Genomic DNA, 23,154 nt, shown 5'->3' on the forward strand with positions numbered 1-23,154 from the left:
ATAGGACAAGGGGCAATGGGTGCAAACTGGAACACAGGAGGTTCCACTTAAATTTGAGAAGAAACTTCTTCATGGTGAGGGTGCCAGAGCCTGGCCCAGGCTGCCCAGGGAGGTTGTGGAGTCTCCTTCTCTGCAGACATTCCAACCCGCCTGGACACCTTCCTGTGTAACCTCATCTGGGTGTTCCTGCTCCGGCGGGGGGATTGGGCTGGATGAGCTTTTGAGGTCCCTTCCAACCCCTGACACTCTGGGATTCTGTGATCTTAGGTAATTTGGCAGAAAAACAAAGAGCTGGGTAAGCAGACGCTGCCTTGTTCTGCTTAGAACCAGAGCTACATAAAACTTAACAACGCTCTCCCGTAACAAACGGCACGGCCATTAATAACATCCAGGACAGTTTTGCACCGTCTTTTTGTAACTTCAAGGAAAACACTGACAGGCGGCCTTGGACCCGGGAGTTCTGAGCAAAACGCGCAGCTGCAGCCTCATGGTTTGTACTCATTAAAAAGCCAGTGAAAGTGCAGCTTGTCTGAAAATCCAAAGGCTACAGATTTCATTCAGATTGATGTATAATGAACCCAACATGCACATTATTAAAATTACCTTGCTTTCTATAATTTAGGAAGTCTGGATCCATAGGTTTGGTGCTGCTATCCAGAAAGCGATACCTTCATTCACAGGTAACAGCTGCTGCTTGAAAATCCAACTTCCAGAGGAAAGTTACAATAGCGAGGATGTTCAGTGCTATCCATTATTGTCATGACGATGCTAATATTGAAGAAACTACTTTCTGAGGTAAAAGTCTCCCCTCACCAAACCTGTAGGTGCACCAGTAGTTTCTCTCAAGTAAAAACACTCTCACTTCGTAGCACTAAGAGTGTAAAAAATCCTGAAGATTTTACAGAACACTAAAATCCTTTTGAATCACTGAGACGTAGCTAAAAATAAGTTTATGAAATCATCATTTAAAAAAAAAAATTACTGTTTCAACTTGTTGCAGGCATTGCCCACATATCTGCTCTGTGAAGGAGCCTGGCTCTTGCCTTGTAGAAAACACTGGAAATGTTTAATAAACTGTTTAGCTGAAGTGAAGACCCAGCTCCACAAAATCTGGTGTATGCAGTTGAAACCTTATACTAAAAGTGCCTCATAAATCAAATATATAAACATTTTGTATTTTATTTCAAGAAAAAATATGTAGAAAATGAAAACTGCCTGCTGAATTTTCATTCCTTTTATTACTTCAGAGTTCTAATCTTCAAATTTTATAGATCTGGACGCGTATTTGTCTATGTATGCTTTTTTGTTGGCAGCAGGTTGAAATCCAAGCCCAATTCCTCTGTGTTGCTTCAGGCCCATGGCTTTCTGGAACTCCACCTCCAGGTTCCGCTGCAGCTCGTCCTGCCCGTCCCTGCTCAAAGCCTTGGTCGCCATGTGCGCAGCTGCCGACGGATTCTGGGGAGGCGCGGAGCCCTTTTTAAAGCCTCCCATCAACCTAAAAAACTTCATTTCTTGCTCAGGACTCTGAAAAGCAGCTGTACTCCACTGGCCAAACCTCGTATCCTGTGAGGCAAAACAAGGTTAACACTAAAATTAAATAAAACCAAGACCAAGGAAGACAAGCCAGGGCTGACAAGGCTGGGAAGCCATTGCTGCCCAGGCAGGACTTCCCAAAGCACGTGACAAAAGCTGCCTGAGTGCATCTTCGTTAGCATTTCAGTTCATTTAACCTGGACACGGGGTTTAATGAACTTTCAGAATGTCCTTCCCTCTGTCCTTGGGAATCGCAGCTGTTCTGCTCTCTGGACAACATTTACCCAGCCTCAGGAGGCAGACCTTGCCCCAGCACTTCCCTTCTTCTCAGACACTTGTCAGACTGAATTCTCTCTCCCCCTGTCACTTGTTATCTTGTCCTCTCCCTCCTGCCTGGTCAGGTAGCCGTTGTTTGCAGCAGGGTCTTGCTATGTTCATTTTGGAGACACTGTTCAATCTGGCTTAAAGCCTCCCATTCATTAACTGCCCTGCTCGGTATTTCTTGAACTAGCTCACTTCACAATTTTCTGGATTTTTTCTTTTGTCCAAGTACAAGCAGAATTCAACCATTTGTGGATAACCCAAAATACATCACAAAGTATACATGGCAACGTTTATGAACTTTTGGCTTACCTAAGAACAGGCTTTGTTATTTCAGGATCTGATTGGACTCCTGAGCTATAGCCAGAAGCTTTGCAGTCATTCATAACTGTTTATGGCAGGACTGCTACTCCCAATTTTTCCTTCAAAATTGGGGGTGATATTAAATGGAAGAATGTTTGATCATTAATTAAACAGACTGAGCTGGCTACATCAAAGGAAAAAACCGTGAATTTAGTTGTGTGTTTATGTAAGGCTGAAATCCTTCCAACTGAACAGCTGTAGTTTGCATGCAAACTGCACTGGGCTGCCAACACAACACACGGCACGCTGCACAATATTGCAGGCGAGCTGCAGCGGGTTTTTTAAGTTAAAAAAATGGAAGGCTGGAATATCATTCACTGTTACAGGCCAGAATACCTGCTGCTAAAAGAAAGCTATCCATAATACTTTAGTATTTTTGAGCTTACTCAAAGACAAGTTGCTGTATAAGCCCAGGTCTGTGACATGGATGCAAGCACACATACATATACATGTGTATATATATATATCCTCCTTTTAGAATGGGACATAACTGCACAGCTGCACAAATAATGACGGCGCGTCAAACCCTGTGATTTTGGTAAGTGAATTGCAAACCCGTCAGTAGATGGGCTGAGCAGGACGTGAAGAGTCAAGAATCAGCTTTCAAAGGCTGCAGTAAAGACGTCAAAGTTTGGAGAGGACTGACTGTCAATATGACACACGTGTTGTCATCCCTTTACCCTTCCATGTGCGCCCATTTCTGAATGCTTGAGAAATCTCCCAGGTAAGAATTCAGATACAATCTCGTGACTGCTTTCTCCATAGCCTACAATTATTTATATTTCACAGCAAGCAGAAAATGCTTCTGTTGCAATTTGTTGTGGCTCATTCTCCAGAGGCACCAGAGAAAATGTTGCTTTTGAGGACTGATGATGGGAATTAGAGCTCCGTACAACACCAGCTGCTGTTGGAACTCACTGCTCAGCTCCCGGACCCCATGGGATCCTACCAGCCCATTCTATAGCACGATCGTCCACGCGCGGCCGTGCCGGGCCACGTTCCCCAGCCACATGCAAAACACCGCAGCGCTTTCCGCAGGAACTTGCTCTGGGACACAATATTTCCGTCACATCCAGGTTCATACATACCCGTTCCGCTTGGCGACTGAAAACCTTAGTTTTGCCAGATTCTCTATCAATTTCTTCTTGCAGAGCTTGCCGCCTCACCTAGCACACAGAAAAAACAGCACAAGACGCTATCTCCTGTCTGTTAAACAGCAGTTAATTTAATTCACAAGGAAAAGATAAGGGAAGAATAAAATAAGTAGTTATTTTCAAATTTTTGCAAGGATAATTAAAAAGTTGCATGTGATCCTTTTACATACTCCACACAAGAACTGGGATTTTTTGAGTGGTATTTTAGATCAATACTTTGGTTTATCCGGTATGTTTAATCTTCTAATGCGGGTAAGAGCTACACTGAAGTTGACAACATTGACGTGAGGCAAAGAAACCCGTATTTAACCTTACAAGCTACTTAGAAGTTTCTGATATTGACTGGAGCTGTATATTTTGGACTTCACCCCTGGAAGGCAACGCACATTTTAAGCAGAGCTCTATTTAGGGAAATCTTGGTGTAGACAAGCAACAAGGCAGATTTTTGTTACAGATTCTATGTGTACATTAAATGCTGACGTGCTTCATATCTCACACAATTAAGACAAAGGATACCTTGTCTATGTTAACTTCATCACAGTTTCCTTTCTTTTCCTGCACAATAGTTACATCATCCACATGTTCCTGTAAAACAGGAAAAAGCTTGTATGAGTATTTTTATCCATTCTGGTCAATTAGACTTTACACAGCTCTGACCATTAAAGTAGTAAAAATATTAAGCAAATACAGCAGTACTATTAAGGGCGAGAAGAAATAGATCTAAGGTGGAAATGCCAATTAACCCAGTGTATTTCTATGGAGAGATTTTCTCCCCAGGGAAGAGATCCTTTTCTTAGCAAAGACGATAAGAGATTTTTTAAATTCACACATTAAAATGGACCTGCCAGCATCACTGGCTCACACAGTAACGTCTGCAGACTGGCTCATTTCAAATTAAAACACTTCATAAAAGTTTAAACTTATACCTGAAATAAAGGACAGAAAGAAAGCTTAAAAAAAAAAATTGTGGTAAGATAATGGCTCTTTGAAATGACAGGACAAGCTTGAGGCATGTTGATCCCAATAGCCAGTTAGAAAAAAGAACAACCAAGAGGCAGCTGCGTTGTGCTCCCTCCCTCCTGTGCAAACACAGAACAGATGTTGGTTCCCAATAAGCTTCCAGTTGGGGAAGATTTTTGAGCATCCACTGTAACAGGATCAGCGACAAGTCCAGGACAGTGATAAATTACAGCCATAAGCTTTAGAGCAGCCTGGCAAAGGTGGCCAAAGGGAAGATCTATGGACAGGGCTAGAACGTCGTAGTCCAAGCATGAAATAGCCAGGGAACACCAAGACGAGGAAAAGATGTGTAACGTGCTTCTGTCAGCAGAAGCGGTTGTTACCTTTTCTGAGGGTTTACAGTTTTATTTAAAGCCCTCCATGATTTACCTTGTTTTCCAAAGCTGCCTTTTACAAGTTGATTTCACACGCACGCAATTACACGCACCGTTAAAAAATGCGAGAACGCTGTCTGCAATCAGGAGAGCTTGTTCTCTTGGATGAAAAGAAAAAGCTAAAACCAACCCCCAATTTACTTCTAGGTGGCCTGGTACTGTCTTTTCAGATCTATCAAAAGCAGCAGGAAAGCCATCGCGACAGGATCCTGCGGCAGGAGGCCGGTGTCCAAAGTCAACGGAGTCCTCGCTTCTTCTCACTCCGCCCACCCTGACTGCAACAGCATCCAACGGGAAAAATACCAGTCGTTGGTATTAAGTGAGTATCACTCCACATTGTCTTTAAAAACTGAGTCTTTTGGTTGCTGCACGAGCCCAACAGGGTTTTTCAAGGCACGCGGCAGCATGTGTGACGCACTAAGACTAGAAAACGGTTCGGGACTATGGCACAGTTAAATGCAATACCAATATCAGCCATTTATTACAGCAGCGTCTTCTGGCCTGGCAAGAATGAGATTTCGCTAGAACTGGTTGACCCAGACTTAGAATCACAGAATAATTTGGGTTGAGACCTTCCCAGGTCCCCCAGTGCCCCCCCTGCCATGAGCAGGGACATCTGCACCAGCTCAGGTTGCTCAGAGCCCCGTTCAGCCTGGCCTGGGATGTCTCCAGTCTTCAGGAGAATTTCTTTATTACTAAAGGACAGAGCTGAATAGGGAGAAACAAACCACACATCACTCTACACCCCTCTCCTCAGCTGTTTGCGCGGCATTTGCTGTGGTTTCCGTTGTAACTTGTCACCACCATCCTACGAGTTCACTTGTCACTGTCAGGCTTATCTCACCTCCACAGAATGCGAGCAGCTGCACAAATCCAAATAATATCTAACAGTCTCAAAAGGGCAATGTCAATTTAATTATAAAATACATCCCAGCAATAAAACCGCCCTCTCCTTTGAAAGGTCAAAAGAAGAAAACTTAAGTAGAAAGCCCCAAACATCTGCTCACCGAACCACTGACAATCACAGACAATCCCACCACAAATCTTTGTGGAGAACACTGTGTCTGGGTCTCCATAAAGGCTGAAGAACCTGCTTATATAAAATCTATATTTAATCGTTAGCACTAGACCCCAGAAAGCTGCCAGTTTTCCCTAAAACATGAAGAAACTGCGTATGTGAGCGCATAACAAAGCGCAGCACACCATGAAGTGTGCTCCAGAGACCTCTCCACTCCTGGATAAAAAACCAACCAGAGTGCAGCTTCCCATTACCTATGAAAATTAAAACAAGCTCCTAATGACTTGTAATGAGCTGCTATCAAAGTTGTACAAGCACCTAAATATACAGAGAGATACTTACTGAATTTCTGAGTGTCTCAAAGCTTGACCCCTATTGACGACAGAGGCTGGGCACACAGGTACTAACTTTAGGGACTTAAATAGCTTTAAAATATGACCCTAGCATATATATTTAAAAAAAAAAAAAGGAACATTTGGAGGAAAAAAGAAAATAATTAAAAGCAATAAACCCAGATCTTAATAGTCTGATTTTTTGGGGAAAAAAAAAAAAAAAATCAAAGACAAAACCTCTGTATTTCAAATCTTTCATCAGTTCTCCTCTGTGTTCATCCCACCCCAGCAGTGGCAGTGGGCACGATGATGGGATGGGATGGGATGGGACGGAATGGGACGGAATGGGACGGGATGGGACGGGATGGGACGGGATGGGACGGGATGGGACGGGATGGGACGGGATGGGACGGGATGGGACGGGATGGGATTCCCCTCAACAGGCTGGACACAATTCCAGTTACCTTCAGTTATCATTTACACAACTCTCAAATATATCTCTTTTCTTGCAGAGATTTATTTTTTAATTAAGATTTTTGTGTTTAGGTTGTCGTCTGCTATTTTTCTATCAAAATGTACACATCAGTGCTCTAAGCCTCGTCTGCAATGAGGATTCTTAATATTTTCTCTGAAGCTTCATCCAAGTTAAACAACATGTTTTGGCTAAATTTCCCCCTTGTTTCTCACACTATGTACTTGCAGCAGCAACAGCGGCAAAAGCTTGAAGGGAAATCTAAAAAACAGGGTTAGATGCACTCGTGATGCTCATGTTACCAACCTGCTCAGGTTAAATGATGTGGTATTAAAATCCTATTTTTTAGGAGGGTTGCCACTTCGCTAAGAGCAGGAGGGACAGGAGAACATTTATGACTGTACATACTCGTTTCCTTTTTGTGCGAATACTTGCTGTTAGTTGTAATATTGACATTTTCACAATTGAAACACTAGATGACCACAGCAGCGGGCATTAAACAATCCTTTGCTGCATTTCACAACTATGAGGTGCCAAAATCAACAGATCACAGAATGCCAGAGTGTCAGGGACTGGAAGGCACCTCGAAAGCTCATCCAGCCCAATCCCCCCGCCGGAGCAGGAACACCCAGATGAGGTTACACAGAAGGTGTCCAGGCGGGTTGGAATGTCTGCAGAGAAGGAGACTCCACAACCTCCCTGGGCAGCCTGGGCCAGGCTCTGGCACCCTCACCATGAACAAGTTTCTTCTCATCTTCAAGTGGAACCTCCTGTGTTCCAGTTTGCACCCATTGCCCCTTGTCCTATCATGGTTGTCACCCAGAAGAGCCTGGCTCCATCCTCCTGACACTCACCCTTTCCATATTGATCCCCACGAATGAGGTCACCCCTCAGTCTCCTCTTCTCCAGCTCCAGAGCCCCAGCTCCTCAGCCTTTCCTCACACGGGAGATGCTCCACTCCCTTCAGCATCTCCATGGCTGATGAAGATGAGCTGATCCTGCTTCCCAAAACCCAGAGGAGCCCCTTTTGACCCAGTGCAGCCCCAGGCTGAGCAGACACAACACCTGCGAACAGGGACCGGCCTGAACAGCCTCCGGTGCCGCAGCACAGGGCGCGCAGATCCCGCTCCCTTACAACTCACCAGCGCCTCATCGCCCACCTCTTCGCTTTTGATCTTCTGTGTATTTGCTTTTGAACCTGGTTCTTCAGCAAAGTCCCACGGTACTTCTTTTTTTCTTTTTTTCCTTTTTCTGTCACGGAGCATATGATTACTATTGCGTAACACCTGATCTCCCCCATCCCCTGTGACACGCTCAGCTCGCTTCATTCCCCTCTCTTTGTTCTTTTTATTGCTTTCCAGTGGCATTAATTTTTGGCTTTTAGAGGCACTATTATTGTTTATAGAAACTTTCGAATATGTCATTTCCTCCTCCTCTTTCTGAACCTTCTTTTTCTTCTTGATGACTTCATTATTATTCTTGATATTCCTTCTGCTTTTTTTTCCAGAAAGCTCTTTTTCCTCAGACTCAACTTCTTCCTGCGCTGGGAGCTTCTTGTCAGGAGCTCTGTGCCTGCAGTCCTGATCACCTTCACGTGGTAAGGAAGAAACATCTTTGCTCCTCTTCTTCCTCTCGGTCTCTCTAATACTTCCAGTATTCCCAGTAGTGTCCTCTTCCTCTGTATTCGTCCATGTAATTTCCTGGGAATTCTTTCTTTGCCTTTTTCTGAAGTCACTTAATGCCGTGGGGCTATAAGGAACTCCATTGATGTCATGCTGATTATCTGTCAGTGGTATAAAGGAGTCAGACTTATCTTTCTTTTTCTTCTTCTTTCTTTTCACGTAACTCTCCCCATCATTCTGGATAATCTCTGTTCCATGGTTCTCACCCATAAAAGCTTTATCCGGTGAAATGTGTTTGTGTGTTTTTTTATGAACTTTTTCACACAGTTTATGTTCACTGTCCTCTAATGAAAAAGAAAAAATGCCTTTCTTCTTTTTCTTAGTTACTTCACCATCCAGTTCCAAATTCAAAGTAGTATTCCGTCTGCTTTGTTTAAAAGGAAATTCATTTTCCTTACTACCACCTGTAGCATGATTTGAAAGCACCACATCACTGCTCTGATTGTTCTCCAACAATAAGGAGAAGTGACACTGGACTTTTTTCTTCTTCTTTTTGAGAATTTTAATTTGTTCCTCTGATTCTTCTTGAGGTTCTGAATCCGGATGGCTTTCTGTACTCACAAGGCTTTCTGAATGTGCTTCTTTCAGTAATTTAGAGCCAACTTTCCTTTTCTTGTTTTTTTTCTTCTTCTTCTTCTTCTTCAGCTCTAATTGGTCTAAACATTCATCTTCCTTTAATTTTTCCTTTTTCCGTACCTTTGTTTTTGTCTCAAGCTGATCATCATCCTCAGTTCCAATGTCAGTTTGAACACTTTTCTCAACTTCAATGATAGTCTGGCTCTTGCTACTTTTCACCTTTTTCTTTTTCTGTACAGGTTCCTCAGGAACTCCTTTTCCCTTTTTCTTTATTATCATTCTAAAAAATGAAATGAAGATGTTAGTGCCCTGCTTCAACGAGACGACACACGCGCTAGTCTATTTGGTCTTCCTTTATTCTGAAAGCATTCCCGCTATCTCATTGTCCCCAGCACTCTTTTCCCAATTTCATAATCTGCTCTCCATGATGGGAGGAACCAGAACTGCATGCAGCACTGAAAAAATGCTCTACTGGAGTGGTCAAGGGGGATTTTTTGTCTTTTATTGCTGTCCTAGTTAGCTTGTAACTTTGTATTTGTCTTTTTGACAGCTGCTGAGCATGACTTTTTCATGGAAATATCTGCCCTCTCAAAATCTTCCCTGAATGACAAAACATACACATATATAAATCCCTAACTATAGTTAAGGTGGTTTTTCACCTATGTGTGACTTTTCCCTTATTTAAGAGTGAAGTTCTCATCACTTTATTGCCCACTTAGCGTTACAAGACCCTCTCAAGGCACCTCAGTCGTTACCTTGAATTTGATTCCGTTTGCAGTTTCTCATCCTTGCTGTTCATTCCCTTTCTGGGGAAATTTATGCCTCGAGCAGGTTACGGCAGAGAAGCCTTTGGTACCTGCCTGGTGACCTCCCTGCTGAGAAGCCCATTTATTCCTATTTGGTTTCCTATCTTGTAATCAATAACAAATCCACAGGATTTCTTTTAGTGCCTTGTGGTGGTTTAACCCCAAGTTTACATACTGAGCATCACACCACACGGTTTGGAACGGCCCTGGGCCTGTCCCCAAACCCCCTGCGCTCCCGGCCCCGCTGGCGGGTGAGCAGCTGGACAGTCCCTGCCCGGTGTGAGCACCTGAGCCCCCGTGTCACCAACGGCGTTTTCACAGAATCCCAGAATATCAGGGGTTGGAAGAGACCTCGAAAGCTCATCCAGCGCAATCCCCCCGCCGGAGCAGGAACACCCAGATGAGGTTACACAGGAAGGTGTCCAGGCGGGTTGGAATGTCTGCAGAGAAGGAGACTCCACAACCTCCCTGGGCAGCCTGGGCCAGGCTCTGGCACCCTCACCAGGAAGAAGTTTCTTCTCATCTTTAAGTGGAACCTCCTGTGTTCCAGTTTGCACCCATTGCCCCTTGTCCTATCATGGTTGTCACCCAGAAGAGCCTGGCTGCATCCTCCTGACACTCCCCCTTTCCATATTGATCCCCATGAATGAGGTCACCCCTCAGTCTCCTCTTCTCCAGCTCCAGAGCCCCAGCTCCTCAGCCTTTCCTCACACGGGAGATGCTCCACTCCCTGCAGCATCTTCGTGGCTGCGCTGGACTCTCTCCAGCAGTTCCCTGTCCTGCTGGAGCTGAGGGGCCCAGGACTGGACACAATATTCCAGATGGGGTCTCACCAGGGCAGAGCAGAGGGGCAGGAGAACCTCTCTGACCTACTGACCACCCCCTTCTAATCCCCCCCAGGTCCCATTGCCCTTCCTGGCCACAAGGGCCCAGCGCTGGCTCATGGTCACCCTGCTGTCCCCAGGACCCCCAGCTCCCTTTTCACTGCTCTCCAACAGCTCGTTCCCCAACTTACACCGGAACTTGGGCCAAATCCCGAACACACCCACGGGCCAGCTGCTCGGAAAACATTCACCACCCCGGCCGCAACCAGCGCCCTGACAAAACCCTCGATAAACCTGCACGACCGCGCTGCACCCGGCACCGGCAGCACCTCCAGGCTCGGGCAGAGCCCCCGGGGCCGGGCCGGAACCGCAGGGCAGGGCCCCCCATCCCGCTCCGGTTCTTCCCCGTCTGATGACGAGGCGGATCCCGGAGAGCCCGGGAGCGGCTCCGCCGGCCCGCGCCCCGCTCACCTGCCGCGGCCACGTGCGGCCGCCGGCCCGCCGCCCCGGAAGGGATCGCGGCCGCCCCGCCCCGCGCGGGGCCGGCGCAGCGGTTGCCGCGGTAACGGCGGGCGGCGCGGGCATGGCGGCGGGCGGGCAGCCGGGCCTCTGGGAGCAGGTGTGCGCAGGTGCGGGCGCCCGTCCCGCCGCTGCCGGGAATGAGGGCGCCATGAGGGCGGCCGCGGCCCCGAGCAGGTTGTGCGGCCGCGCCGGGAGGGCCCGGGGCCGGCCCTCGCCGCCTCAGTCACCCGGGGCTTTTCAGGGCCGCTGCCCGGGCCGCGCTCTGCCCCGCCGTTGGCGTTGCGGCTCCGTTCCCGCCTCAGCGCCGCGAAGCCGTTGGCCGTGCCCGCCTGGAGAACAACCGCCCCGGCACACGGGGCCGGCCCGGCAGCGCTCCTGCCCGTCCGGCGCCGGCTGCTGCGAGCTCCCACCGCAGCGGCCTGTGCGAGGCCGGAGCCCCGGGCTGCCCAGCGAGGCTGTGGAGTCTCCTTCTCTGCAGACATCCCAACCCGCCTGGACACCTTCTGTGTAACCTCATCTGGGTGTTCCCGCTCCGGCGGGGGGGTTGCACTGGATGAGCTCTCGAGGTCCCCTCCACCCCCTGACACTCTGGGATTCTGTGATGGTGTCGCGGCCGTGGGGTCGGGAAACCGCGGGGTTACGCGAGTCCAATCGATACAAAACGCCCGTTACCAAAGGCTGATTCTATTAGCAAAAGCGTTGTTCTTGTCCTAAGAAACGAGAGCCCTGGGGTTGGTGGGGAAGCTGAGCGACCAGCGCCACAGCTCCCTGGTGCCCCATTGCAGTTCTCGCGTAGAACTTTGTGATGCCTTCAAGTAGGTATTTTGCATTAAAAGGGCCGATTTTAATGTGGGAATAAAGTAGCTTATTCGAATATGACTCAGGTGAGGCATCCGTACTACACATGGGAATAGTGATGCCCGTAAATCTTCTATTTATAACGGTAAACCTGCTGGGTTTGGCTGTATGAATTTTCTGTGTTCTGTAATGTGTTTTTTTCATATCAGGACCATCGTCCTTCTCCTTTATTTTTCGTATCCTGATTCACTCAGTCATCCATGTGAATTGTGTGTGGCTTGTTGGTTTTTGTTGATTTTTTAAAGTGGAGGCAGTAGTACTTAGCAATGGCCTGGGGATTTAATTTATTATAGAGGAATTCACGTTGAAAAGCACTATTATATACTAGTAAAGACAATGGTTAATTCTGTGCAAGCATCTGCATTTTACTTACATTAAAGTATTTTAAATTATTATGGTGTTTAAAATATTTTTCCCAATAAAGGGTTCTTTTATCACTGAAAACCTTGAGCTTGACTCGAAGCAAGACAAGAGGCTCTAAAGTCCTCAGTTGTTTTAAAACATTACATGTCATGTTAAACAAATATATATTGTGTACTAAATTTTATTTTTTCAAATCAGAATAAGTACCTTTAGAAAGTAATGTTTGTTTAGGAGAAAAATAAATGCGTTTTTAGAGTTTTCTAGATAAACATTGTACTTCTTTTTACTTTTAGAGTATGAAGCAGAACAGCCTCCATTTCCAGATGTTCCTGAATCAAAACGTGCATCTGTGAGTGCAATTCAAGTAAAAAAATCTGCGTAGGACTGGTTTAAAAAAAAATAAATAACTAAATGTGAAAAATAGGTACCCACAGGCTAGACTCATTCATAAAATGGAAACAAAACTAAATTTTGCAAGTAACTTCTGTGAATCATCGACTGTAATATTCAAAATCATTACTTTTATTTAAAGCAGTGTGGGTAGCACTATCCTAAAGTGAGATTCCCATTCACTTGAATAGGAAATCAGTGGAATTAAACCTGATCAAAGTGGTTTGAAGTCTCATTTTGACCAAATAAATTCAATCTAGGAAGATTTTTTTTATTTTTCAAACAGAAAAACAGGACAAATCACTTTAAATCTTTGTCCCCGGCAGTTTTAGGTGCAGCAAAATGAATTCTTTTGGGTATCACAGAGTTAACTTTCATTTTAAATTGGTATTTTTGTAGACATTTCACCTTATGTATTCAGGTTACTTTTAAAAGTGTTTAAAGACATTGTAGTTTAAATTGCTTGGCAGCTGGTCTGTTTAGACCTATCCTGTTTCCCCACATGAAACTGGCTTCGTTACAGGCTCTTATTAAGTTTGAATAGTGAACTCTGCTTGGGGTATTAGTCTGGGCACAATATGTTGATATATTTGAGCATCAAAATGAAATAATACGCCTTTTTATGTTGACGCACTTTTAAAAACCTTTCCCAAAGGATCTTTTTTCGAATCTTTTGCGTCTGTCCGCACTCACCGACATGCAGTGTGTTCTAAGTGCAGCGGCCTGATCCCGCCACCTGCTTTTCAGTAGCTCATAAATCCAACTGAATTTTCCTAACAACCACACATTAAATTGTGGACTATCTGTCTTTTTTTCCTGGTATCCAGAATTGTTTCGCTCTGGGGAACCGCCAGACTTGGATTTGCAACTGCTCTGAATTTATCTGTGCTTTGTTTGGAAGAAAGGTTTATTTTCTCTAAGAAGTGAGTGTAAGGACTTCTGAACAGTGCACAAAAATATATAAGTTCCTGAGTGGAAAAATACTTTTTCAGAAAATGCTGCCAATTTTAATTTTCGAAGAACTGCTGTTTCTTACAACAGCTAAAATATCTTTAAAATTGTGATATCTCACCATATTGTCTTAAAAGTAGTCATATACCTTCCGTTAGTTTTGGATGTTTTTATTGTGCTGGAAAATACAGAACTTTTTAAAGTGTAGTTCTTTCCTTTGAAGCACTCAGAAAATACTGAAATAATTTAATATTTACATTAGAAATTATAATTCTGTATTTTTTAAGTTGACCTTATAATTCTTCCAGTTGGGGTGGCATCTATGTTTTTTTACAATCTGATTGGGGTATTTATATAGGTTCCATTTCTCTTTAGCAGGTGTCTTCGGAGGCAGGAACGTTGCAGCCAGCACATACGGAACAATTGTATTCAGCCCCTGCAGCTGATAATGTTGTCCAGCAGTTGCTTCACTGCCCAGAACCACCCGACCCCAAAACATGTAAGTAGGTGTCAATGATCTTGAACCCTGCTGGGCTGATTTTTCTTCTCTCATTTGTTGAATTTAAATCATTAACAACTACAACACCTTTTCTTAAGTGGAATTTGCGTGATGTGTCCCCTGGTCTGTGCACAGGGAGCCGGTTTGGCCACTTGGCCAAGGGAAGAAAGCTCAACTGGTGCTTTACAAATCAGTGGCATTGGCCTGCTGTTATATTAGTTCTGTTCTCTTCTGAATAAATGACTTTTTATTTAGCCAATAAAATCAGAGAAATGCAAGTGTTTTTTCCTCTAATTTAATAATGAAAAGCTAGGACCCATAGACTACATAGAGACAACTGAGTTTGAAAACTGCTTTCAAACTATTATCTTTGCCCATCTGCTTATAAATTACAATGGAAACAGCTCTAAGGTTTTGTTCTTCCATTTTTATCAATGTCTGTACTTTATAAAATTTACCAAGTAGCAATGTATTTTTATTATGCATTTTAGAACTCCTCTTTGTCGTCTCTTCCATTCATTGTTGCTCATTAAGAATTCCTGTTGCTAGTCAGAAGCAGCTTTTATATCATGTCCTTTTATATACCCTTGGCTTTTACATCGTGTCCTTCCAATTATCAACATTTTCTGGCAGTATATGAACCAATTAAAGGTATGAAGCTGAGAATAAGTTCCGTGTTTCAGCAGTGTTGCCAGGAGAGGACACTTCTATGGCTTAAGCTTTACTGACCACACCAAAACCTGAATAATGCTGAATGCCAGGTGGTCTGGCTTTAAATCAAGGGCAGCACTTCAGGTGATAAACCACCCCTGCTTGTCTGGGGTCCCAACAGGTTTCCTTCTGCTCACCTTTCCCCGGGCAGTGTGTTGAGGAGGCCTCGTGTAAGGGCAACGGAGTCAAACTTCAGAGAGAGGTGCCAACCCAGAGAGCCCTTTCAAGGTGCAGAAATTAGGTATATGGAGTCATGTTCAAATTCCTGAAGGATCTGGCAAGTAGGAAGTAATTACGAGAAAGAAATCGCAGCGCCACTGAAATACAACCTTTGTTTTTTTCCTCTCTCTAGAAATGCAGTTTTATGACCAACTCTGTTCCTGCAGTTTGAACAGGGTGCGAGGACAGATACCAAAAGTGGTCTCACTGTCACAGCACCGAGTCCAGCGCAGGCCAATTTACTTTTCTTTCTGTCAGGGCAAATTAGTCCACATTGCTTTTAACTTCTGTGACTGAAATGCTTCTGGTATCAGAGTTTCCTCATTTAAAGCTGACGTCTCTGAGGCACACCGTAGTCTGCGGTGTTCATGCACCTTTAATTTGAAATTTACTCAAGTTTTTCTTGTCTTGGCTGAAGAGAAGTGAAGACAGACCTGTGACTATATCTGAACCGAATGAATCTATTTAGTTCAAGCTGTAATGGCATTGATAAAATGCCTAAGACGTAGTTTATGATATCTAATGTTTGTCTTTTTGTGAAATCTTAAGTGCTTACCTGTAAGTGAAGGCTGTCCTGTTTTGCTCAGGTTCTCCTCGAGAATACTTAGAGTATTACATATTTCCAGTACTCTTACCCGGACTGGCTGAGCTTCTGCATCAAGCAGAGAAGGAAAAGTGTTTTGAGGTTAGTTTTTAGTCTTCAGTTCAAATCATTGGCAGGAAGTTACAGCCTTTTCTTTCTCTGGCACTATTTCTTTATTTGGTCTTTTCAAGAAAACCAACCACAATAATCTGAAATAACATATCATGAGTTATTTTGGATCTGGTCTTGAATGTTGTTTTCTCCAGTAATTCAGAACAGATCGCATACTACACACACTTGATCATTATGACAGTCTCTAACTCATAATAAATCCTCTGTAAATATCTGGTTGTATCTAGCCTAAGTAGCGTTGTATTTTAGAGAATTCTTTCAGATTAATACACATCACCCATTTGAGGGTGATGTAAAGAACTTGAATTTTACTTCATTACTCAATTGTTTTTGCTCATCTGGCATCCTAATAGAGGATGCTTTTTAACATTCTGTGCAAATTCCACTTAATTGGAAAGCAAGGTATTGAGCATTAATGAGCTTATAAAAAATGTACATTTTAAAAGTCATTGTTTGCTGTATATATTTTCGTAAATTTGTTTTCAGTGTATGTGTGCGTAAATTGTATAAATTGTTTATAGGGAATGCTTAAAAAGACATTAAAACCTGTGCAAAATAAAGCTCATTGTAGCCTAACTCACAGACCCCCAGCAATAGATACTGGGAACTGTGGGGTCTTCCATCTTTTCTGCTAATTATTTTTCTGTAATTATTTTTCTGTTTCTTTCCTACTTTCTGCCTGTCATGCACACTTTCCAATGTAAAACTTCTCTGTATTTTTATGCCTGCAGCTGAGCCTTCTCTTACTTGCAGCTACATAACATAAAGAGCAATTAATATAAATGACAATGAAAATATCTCGTATCTCCATTTCTCTACGTGATACACATCTGAGGAACACAGTCTGGGTTTGTGGGGTTATAGATTGAAATGACAGCAAAGTGAGGCGGACTTTGTGTTACTAGTGGTTTATTAATCGTCTCAGGTCTTGATCTACCTCCTCTCCAACTATGACATCGACTTGCTGTTACAGGCACTTGTACGTGTGATAACAGACATTGTGCAACAACTTGCAAAAAGTCCGTGTCAAAAATACACAAAGCTTAACCATGCTTGAATGGGAACCCCAAACTTGCATTTCAAATCCAGATCTGTACATTTAATAAGTTATTTCAATTTTTGCTCAATCTTCGCAAGGTTTGTGTGTGTCTATAAACTGATTGATTTATAGATGTGCGAATATGTATTTATAAGCTGGGATTAATAGAAGTGAAATAGGAAAATGGTTCCTTTACATGTCGTTATGGCATGACATCATTATCTTCATTCCTGCCATCACATTTACATTACCTAGCCAAGAACAAATTGAACATATATATTATTCATCACACTTTTAATGAAATCTATATTGATTCCTTTTTTTTAAAGGAAGCGTATATCCTTTAATAGGAAAAAGGCATGTCTTACAGCTGGCTTAAAATAGAGTCCGTGATAGATGTTACATTTTTCTGAAGGCAATAAAACAGCACTTAATACAAAAATATGAGACTTCTTAGAAGCATTTCAGTTTTAAACTCAGGACAAATCTAAGGTTACTTTGTCTATTTTTAGTCTGAGAAATTTTGCAGAGCTTCAATAGTGTATAGATTAGAAAGTATCTGTTCTGAAAATGGATTGTATATGGGTCTGTGTGTTGCTTTATAGTGAGCAAATAAAACCAATTATTTTCTAATGTATAGAAGCTTCATAAAAGTGAGCACATCTTATGTAAAAGACACTAAGTGATTTTTGTGTTGTGTGAAGAGATGTCCTGCTCATAGGGAACCAAATTTAGGGAAGCAGGCTTGTGTCAGAGGATCATTTTCTACCGTGACATCATTTCTTCCAGCTTTTGAACAATAACTAGAAAAACAATGGCTTTTTATGCTTGCCATATAACTGAATATTTGTGTTCTTTTCCACTGCTGTCCAGGTGCTTCATTTAAAATAGGCTTTCTTGCATTATATAGTGCACACGAAAAGTCTGAAAAGCAAAACCTAGAAAAACCACCAGCTGCTAGATCCATTTACAGACTTCAAACTGACATAAAGATGAGAACAGTCTGCAGAAGCTTTGTTTTTAAATTGGACATGAAAGAAACCTATTAGGCTGCCCTTGCTGATTTTTTTCCTACCAGTTCTGCTGTGCTTTATCCTGTCCGCTGTCGAATGTCTCCAGGGGAGAGACTATTTTCTTAAATCTTTTCTCGTATGAGAACTTAGTAATGCATTTATTTTTCAGCATTAAAACTGAACAATGTTTAAATGCTTTTATCAGCATAACTCTCATTTTTCTTCTGGTTAGCAATCACAGAAAGAGGATGCTGTATCAGCCTCTGTAATGGAATATATTCTCTTTAAAAGTGTGATAGATCAGGGAAAGTGAATGGAAGAAGGTTTCCTAATGACTTTGCCATCTCCTGATCATCAGTATTTCTGCATGATTATTACCAAGCAAATCACATATAAACTGAAAAATGGAAAATGAATTCTGAGTATAAATAGTTTATAAACACATCTGCAGACTAACAATGCACATTGTGCAGATATTTCCTGTGTTTATCCTGATTCATGCAGCACAGGAGGAATGTGTCAAACGCAGGTCAATTTATGTCATTTTTTCCCTTCTGTAAATGTTGACTGCCGTGCAACTAATGATTTAATTCACTAGCAAAGTGAACTGTTTCCTGGCAAAAAAATAACAAAATAAAAAAAAATATTCAGCTTGACCAAGTTCCTCCATTATAAGTTCACTGCATCTAACAGGGGTAAAGAAAGATGATTTTGATTCCTTTGGTGACGACTGTTTTGATAATACTGTTCAGATTCTTCTTTTCTGTTGCAAAGGAAAAGCAATTTACTTATAACAGATTAAGTTACAACTGCTAGATTAAATTGAATTTTGTTGTCAAGATATAGAATTTATTCTCTGAAACAATTCACTAAGTAATGGGACCCAGTTTCACACAGTGATTGAGAATAGCTGGACAATCAGACTATTTATTTTCAGGTTCTGTTCAAGCCAAAATTTGTCCATGTAACATCTAAAATGGCCTGCAGAAAGCTCTCCATGTCTACCAAGGGTAAGATTAGAAGCTTTCCTGGGTGTTGTCTGGGAATGCCGTGCAGTCTCACTCCAAACTTCACATCCGTCAGCACCTCACGTCCGATGTTCCTCTTTCACTTCACCTATGGCTGAAGTCATACACTGACTCCGAATTGTGCCAGTGCCCCAAACTGAAACTATTAGCCATGCAGAGCACTTTTTTTTTTTGTTCTGCCTCTCTGCACACATCCCTCAGTCCCTTCTTGCATCATATTCTTGTAGCACAGGGAGAAGCACAGGTAGGGAGGGTAACGCATAGAATAAAGTCATTCATCACACAGTAAGCTTCCAATTACATATTTATTCTATTTTTCTTAGCAAGTGGTAGTAGTACCTTCATTTCTTACATTTTAATCAAGACTCCAGCCTCTTGCTTGACATTTAGCAGTTTCACAGATGCGTGTGGCCAGTGTCAATTGTTTTCTAACAAGTACTAATTGCAGTTCGATCTCCCGTTGGACAGGCTCTTCCCTTCTGGATGGCAGCGAGGCTTTCTGGGAGCTCAATGGCTGCTCTTTTGGTACAGCAGCACTCGGTGTCCCTGTTCTGTGGGGGCTTCGTGTCTGTTGCCGTTTAATTGCAGGGCGACAATAAACCATGGCAGATGCTCTCCGTTGGTCCCCTCTGCCCCCCAGCCCTCCCCACCAAGGAAAGGAAATAGGAAGAAAAGAGGGAGAAAACTTGCAAGTTGGAAAAAATTAAAAATGCTTTACTAATGCTAGTAATAAAATAGATACAATAATACAAAATATACAAAACCTCAGATCGCAGCGACAATAGGCAAGGTCCTCTTCAGATGCCAGCCATGGTTGAAGAGAGCAAGACCCTTATGATCTCCCACTTTTACAGGGGGTATGACATGTATGGGATGGAATACTTAGTTGGTCAATTTTGGTCACCTGTTCTGTTCGCCCCTGCTTGCAAATATGTCCCTCTCACTTATGCATAATTTTATCAGTGACCTTGCATTCCATCGCTTCTGTTTACAAAAACATGTAGCCAAATTCAGAGAAGTGCAGTTACTTAGAAGAACTTAGCTGAAAGGAAAATTCACTAAAAGAGAAACTGGTCTTGTTTTTAACAAAACCAGGACAGCGTCTTTTGATGTTCACTCTCCGGCTGTGTACATCCATAATACGTCTCCTGGACCAGGGGTTCGGAAGATACTCTACTAGTCAAGCTCTTCCGTTTTTCCAACCAGAAGTCTACCTTACGTTCTCCACATAATGGTTACTCTGATTTGTGATAAGCAGAATAAGCACCTGCTCTCGTTGATACTTTCCCTCTGTAGAGATGGAATGTGGAGAGGAAATCTCTAAGAAAAGGAAGGCCCTCCTCATTTCCATATTGATCGAAATTCATGCTTTGAACTTTGAACTCAAAATGTGTTTTACAGCATGCAGCGCTGGCCAGCTAAACAGGCACTGGCTTCATGAATCCCCAAGGATAACCCGCTGCAAAGCATTCTGCCAAATTCTCTTTAATGGTGAAGAAGTCTGAGAACTGGGAGCAAAGGGCACAAATGTTTTGCTCCAAAGCTTCAGGTTTTGAACTTTTTACCCAATTCTCCATAATGTCCATGGTGTCTGGGGTTGTGCATGTACATATGCTTTGGTTCGGATCTCCTTTCTGGACCACCCAACAGAGGATTTTGTCCAAGCAAAACAAAACTCCGCTGTGTGTGTATCTGAAGTATTCACACCACCTTCAAGCTGGTTCCATGCAGGAGAAGACAATATTCCATCAAAGTCCCTTCTGTGCCTTGGAAGGAATCAAGTATTTTAAGTATGATAATAGAACTTCCAACAAAATGGCAAGTAATTTACAACATATTTTCAGATGACTTCTGTTAATTTCTTTGCAATGAGATTGCCACTTGGAACACCATTCAGAGACGTTTCTGATAGCTATACTGCAGCAAATATTGATGGTATATGTAGAATTTTCTCATTCATTTTTTTACTTGATTTGAAAGCATTCCTCAAAGTTTGTAAAATTTTGGCTGAGCCACTGACTGTTGGCGATAGCAATATTAAAGTAGACAGAGTAATGTATTGTATATTTTATTTAATACAAGCAGTCAGTTCAGCTTCTGTTCCTCTCCAGTCGTAAAAATGTGTGACCAATCCAAAGACAATAAATAATTTGAAACTATCTTCTCTCTTTAGAGAAAAAGGACCAAATTTATTGCCAGTGACTTCCTAACTGAGTGGTTATACAAGTAAGTTAATCATGGCTTTTACTATTAATTATGCTCAATGATTCAAAGGCAAAATTTGCAAATACAGTAGCTGAAATTTAAATTAATAAATTAATATGAGTTTTCTTTTTTTCTTTTTTTTTTTTTTTGTTACCAGCAAGAACCCAAAGAGGAAAGATGAGTCATTCACAGAATTCTTTTCCATTCCTTTTGTTAGCGACTGGCTAAAGGACCAGTAAGTTCTTGCAGAACTCAGAGTAACCTTTTCTTCTTTACTTCTTTTCTCCCTGCTATTCCAAAAAAGTAATAGAGCGTCAATGCATTACAATTGTGGCCTCTAAATGCCCTTCTGTGCATGCAATAAAGAACTATGGGATGTTTTCTAACTTGGTGGTGTATTAGTTACAAGGTATTTTGTACCAGAATTTTTCACAGAGAAATTAGTTTAGAATTCTTAAACATTTTAATTGTGCAGTGCAGGGCATTCGAATAGTCTGGTAGTCTTACAAATATCGTTGTAGTAAGGAGCAAAGCAGTGTTTCCAATGCTGTTTCCTACTATGGAAACCTTTGAGGATACAGAGTCTAGAAATTGTTCCACGAACGGTAAGCAGCTGTTCTAAAAAGACCCGTTGTGATCTCTGGTGTCAGGATGCATTTCTGCAGACATTGATGACTTTGCATCCGCGAGTGGTGGGACACTTCTGAGAGTTTCCTTCTTGAAAGTTTGGCTCTTCCCAACAAGTTTCCCATTTCACGCGGTGAATTTTGTCCTTTGGGAGCTGGTTATGAACTGCAGCGGGGCTGTCATACTCATTTCCGTAGCGTCCTTAAGAGCCACCGGTTAGTACGGCAGTTTTGATACCACTGAATTGTGAGGATGGGTATTTGTACCTAAGGTCAGTACCTAAGATCGCAGTTTCACAGACGTTTCTCCTGGAAGTAAAGCTGACCTAAACGGTTCCCTGCTCCCTCCTGTTCGTCACCCCAACCTGCTTGTCAACCTGCCTGTTTGGTGGGCTCCTTGGTTATTCTGATCAGGGACCTAACTTGGAGCTGGAAATCTCTCTGCCAAAACGTGCGAGGAGGGCTTGTATAGCTATTTATTCATAAAATATAGATAATTTCTCCAGTCTGGTTCACCTGATAAACCTTTGTATTGGCACAAGCGAAGGATTACAATGAAGGGCTCAGGGCAAGGTGAAGAGAACAAATGAGCTGGTACGAGATAGCGGTGGTGGCAGGAACTGCTGAAGTCAGCTTTGCCAACAAGAGAATTAACTGTGGAACCACCGCCTGAATAACTTCTGTTAGTGCCCGTGCTTCTAAATAACATAGTGCCAGCTCCACAGGGACACCAAAGTGTCCAAGTCTTACTTAAATGCTCTAAACCACTAGGTCTTTAATAATTAAAATCATTATTAAACCCCAGATTTTTGTGAACTTATCTTAAAATGGCAGATTTCTTAACGAATATTGCTTATGAAGAAGGCGTTATGAGAGCAATGTGAAAGATTGCAATATTAAATAAGAATTAAAATGAGAAAATTTATTATTATGCCCTTCTGGATATGTTGTAAGTAGTTTATTATTATGTCCTCCCAGATATCACATTTCAAATGCCATTGATTCTAGGCTTTTTCTTGTCATTTCCATTTTTATTTGTTAAGGAGTTTTCATTTTTTAGCAGGATTTATGAATATGTAAGAGACAATATGCAAAAAAGCGCTGGTCAAATTTTGATGGGAAACATCCTTATCCCAACTGTTTGAGTGATATAATATAAGAAGTTAGAAGTGTTGCTGCAAATTTAAGGGGTAACTCTTGTGTTGCTTTTTCAGTTACTTGTCTAAATTTGGAAAGCATTCTGAAAGGTCCGTTAAATAGGAATACATTTGTATACTGTGTTGAAACAGGGTTTATCGATGCAAAGTGGACTTCACGCTTAAAAAAAACCCGAGAGGGCTACATTTTTGTTCTTTTGGAGATCCAGCTTTTAAAAAATATATTCTGTACCTGAGTATGACTTTTTTGGCTCTCCTCCAGTGCCTCCAGTTTCTTCTTTGAAGCTTGATTTTTTTCTTTTTAAGAATAGTCAAAGCCACAGTCTTACGAGCCTCCCTTCCTGTGTGATGTGTTTCTAGATGAGGTCTTGCAGCCTACTTTT

At 42.5% G+C, this 23,154-nt stretch overlaps 2 protein-coding genes across 10 annotated transcripts in view; one reads left to right on the forward strand and one right to left on the reverse strand.

Annotated features, from left to right (window-relative positions):
• Positions 1-956: 956 nt before the first annotated feature.
• On the reverse strand, positions 957-11,001 carry KNOP1 (lysine rich nucleolar protein 1). Of its 5 annotated transcripts, XM_065645199.1 has the most exons (6): positions 10,667-10,705; positions 9,601-9,720; positions 7,730-9,125; positions 3,888-3,956; positions 3,306-3,383; positions 957-1,563 (listed from the first exon to the last, which is right to left on the reverse strand). In XM_065645199.1, exons 2-6 carry the CDS (start codon positions 9,642-9,644, stop codon positions 1,252-1,254), a joined length of 1,899 nt encoding a protein of 632 aa, XP_065501271.1. In that variant the 5' UTR covers positions 9,645-9,720; positions 10,667-10,705; the 3' UTR covers positions 957-1,251. The 5 variants fall into 5 exon arrangements, with proteins under 5 accessions (XP_065501271.1, XP_065501273.1, XP_065501274.1 ...); XM_065645201.1 differs by lacking the exons at positions 9,601-9,720; positions 10,667-10,705 and adding an exon at positions 10,947-11,001; XM_065645202.1 differs by lacking the exons at positions 9,601-9,720; positions 10,667-10,705 and adding an exon at positions 10,770-10,970.
• A 33-nt stretch (positions 11,002-11,034) lies between these two features.
• IQCK (IQ motif containing K) overlaps positions 11,035-23,154 on the forward strand; it is a 40,837-nt gene continuing 28,717 nt past the window's right edge. For 3 of the 5 annotated variants that reach the window (XR_010606998.1, XM_065644999.1, XM_065645001.1), the window contains exons 1-5: positions 11,035-11,104; positions 12,512-12,567; positions 13,935-14,058; positions 20,957-21,009; positions 21,146-21,223. Coding sequence is in view for 4 of the 5 variants with exons in the window: in XM_065644999.1 (XP_065501071.1) it covers positions 12,515-12,567; positions 13,935-14,058; positions 20,957-21,009; positions 21,146-21,223 (308 nt within the window). In the remaining variant the exon portion in view is untranslated. Of the gene's footprint in view, positions 11,105-11,500; positions 11,564-12,511; positions 12,568-13,934; positions 14,059-15,575; positions 15,674-20,956; positions 21,010-21,145; positions 21,224-23,154 lie in introns of those variants that run through there. The other 2 variants (XM_065645002.1, XM_065645000.1) reach the window with 2 other exon arrangements.

The sequence above is a fragment of the Caloenas nicobarica genome, chromosome 14, assembly GCF_036013445.1.
Source record: "Caloenas nicobarica isolate bCalNic1 chromosome 14, bCalNic1.hap1, whole genome shotgun sequence".
Taxonomy (NCBI): Eukaryota; Metazoa; Chordata; class Aves; order Columbiformes; family Columbidae; genus Caloenas; species Caloenas nicobarica.

Coding starts and splice junctions, on each gene's coding strand:
- KNOP1 (XM_065645198.1), bottom strand. CDS start 10,722: ATGTTTTCCGAGCAGCTGGCCCGTGGGTGTGTTCGGGATTTGGCCCAA. Junction 9,126..10,666: donor GATTTGGCCCAAGTTCCGGT/GTAAGTTGGGGA, acceptor TTCATTTTTTAG/AATGATAATAAAGAAAAAGG. Junction 3,384..3,887: donor ATGAAGTTAACATAGACAAG/GTATCCTTTGTC, acceptor TCTGTGTGCTAG/GTGAGGCGGCAAGCTCTGCA.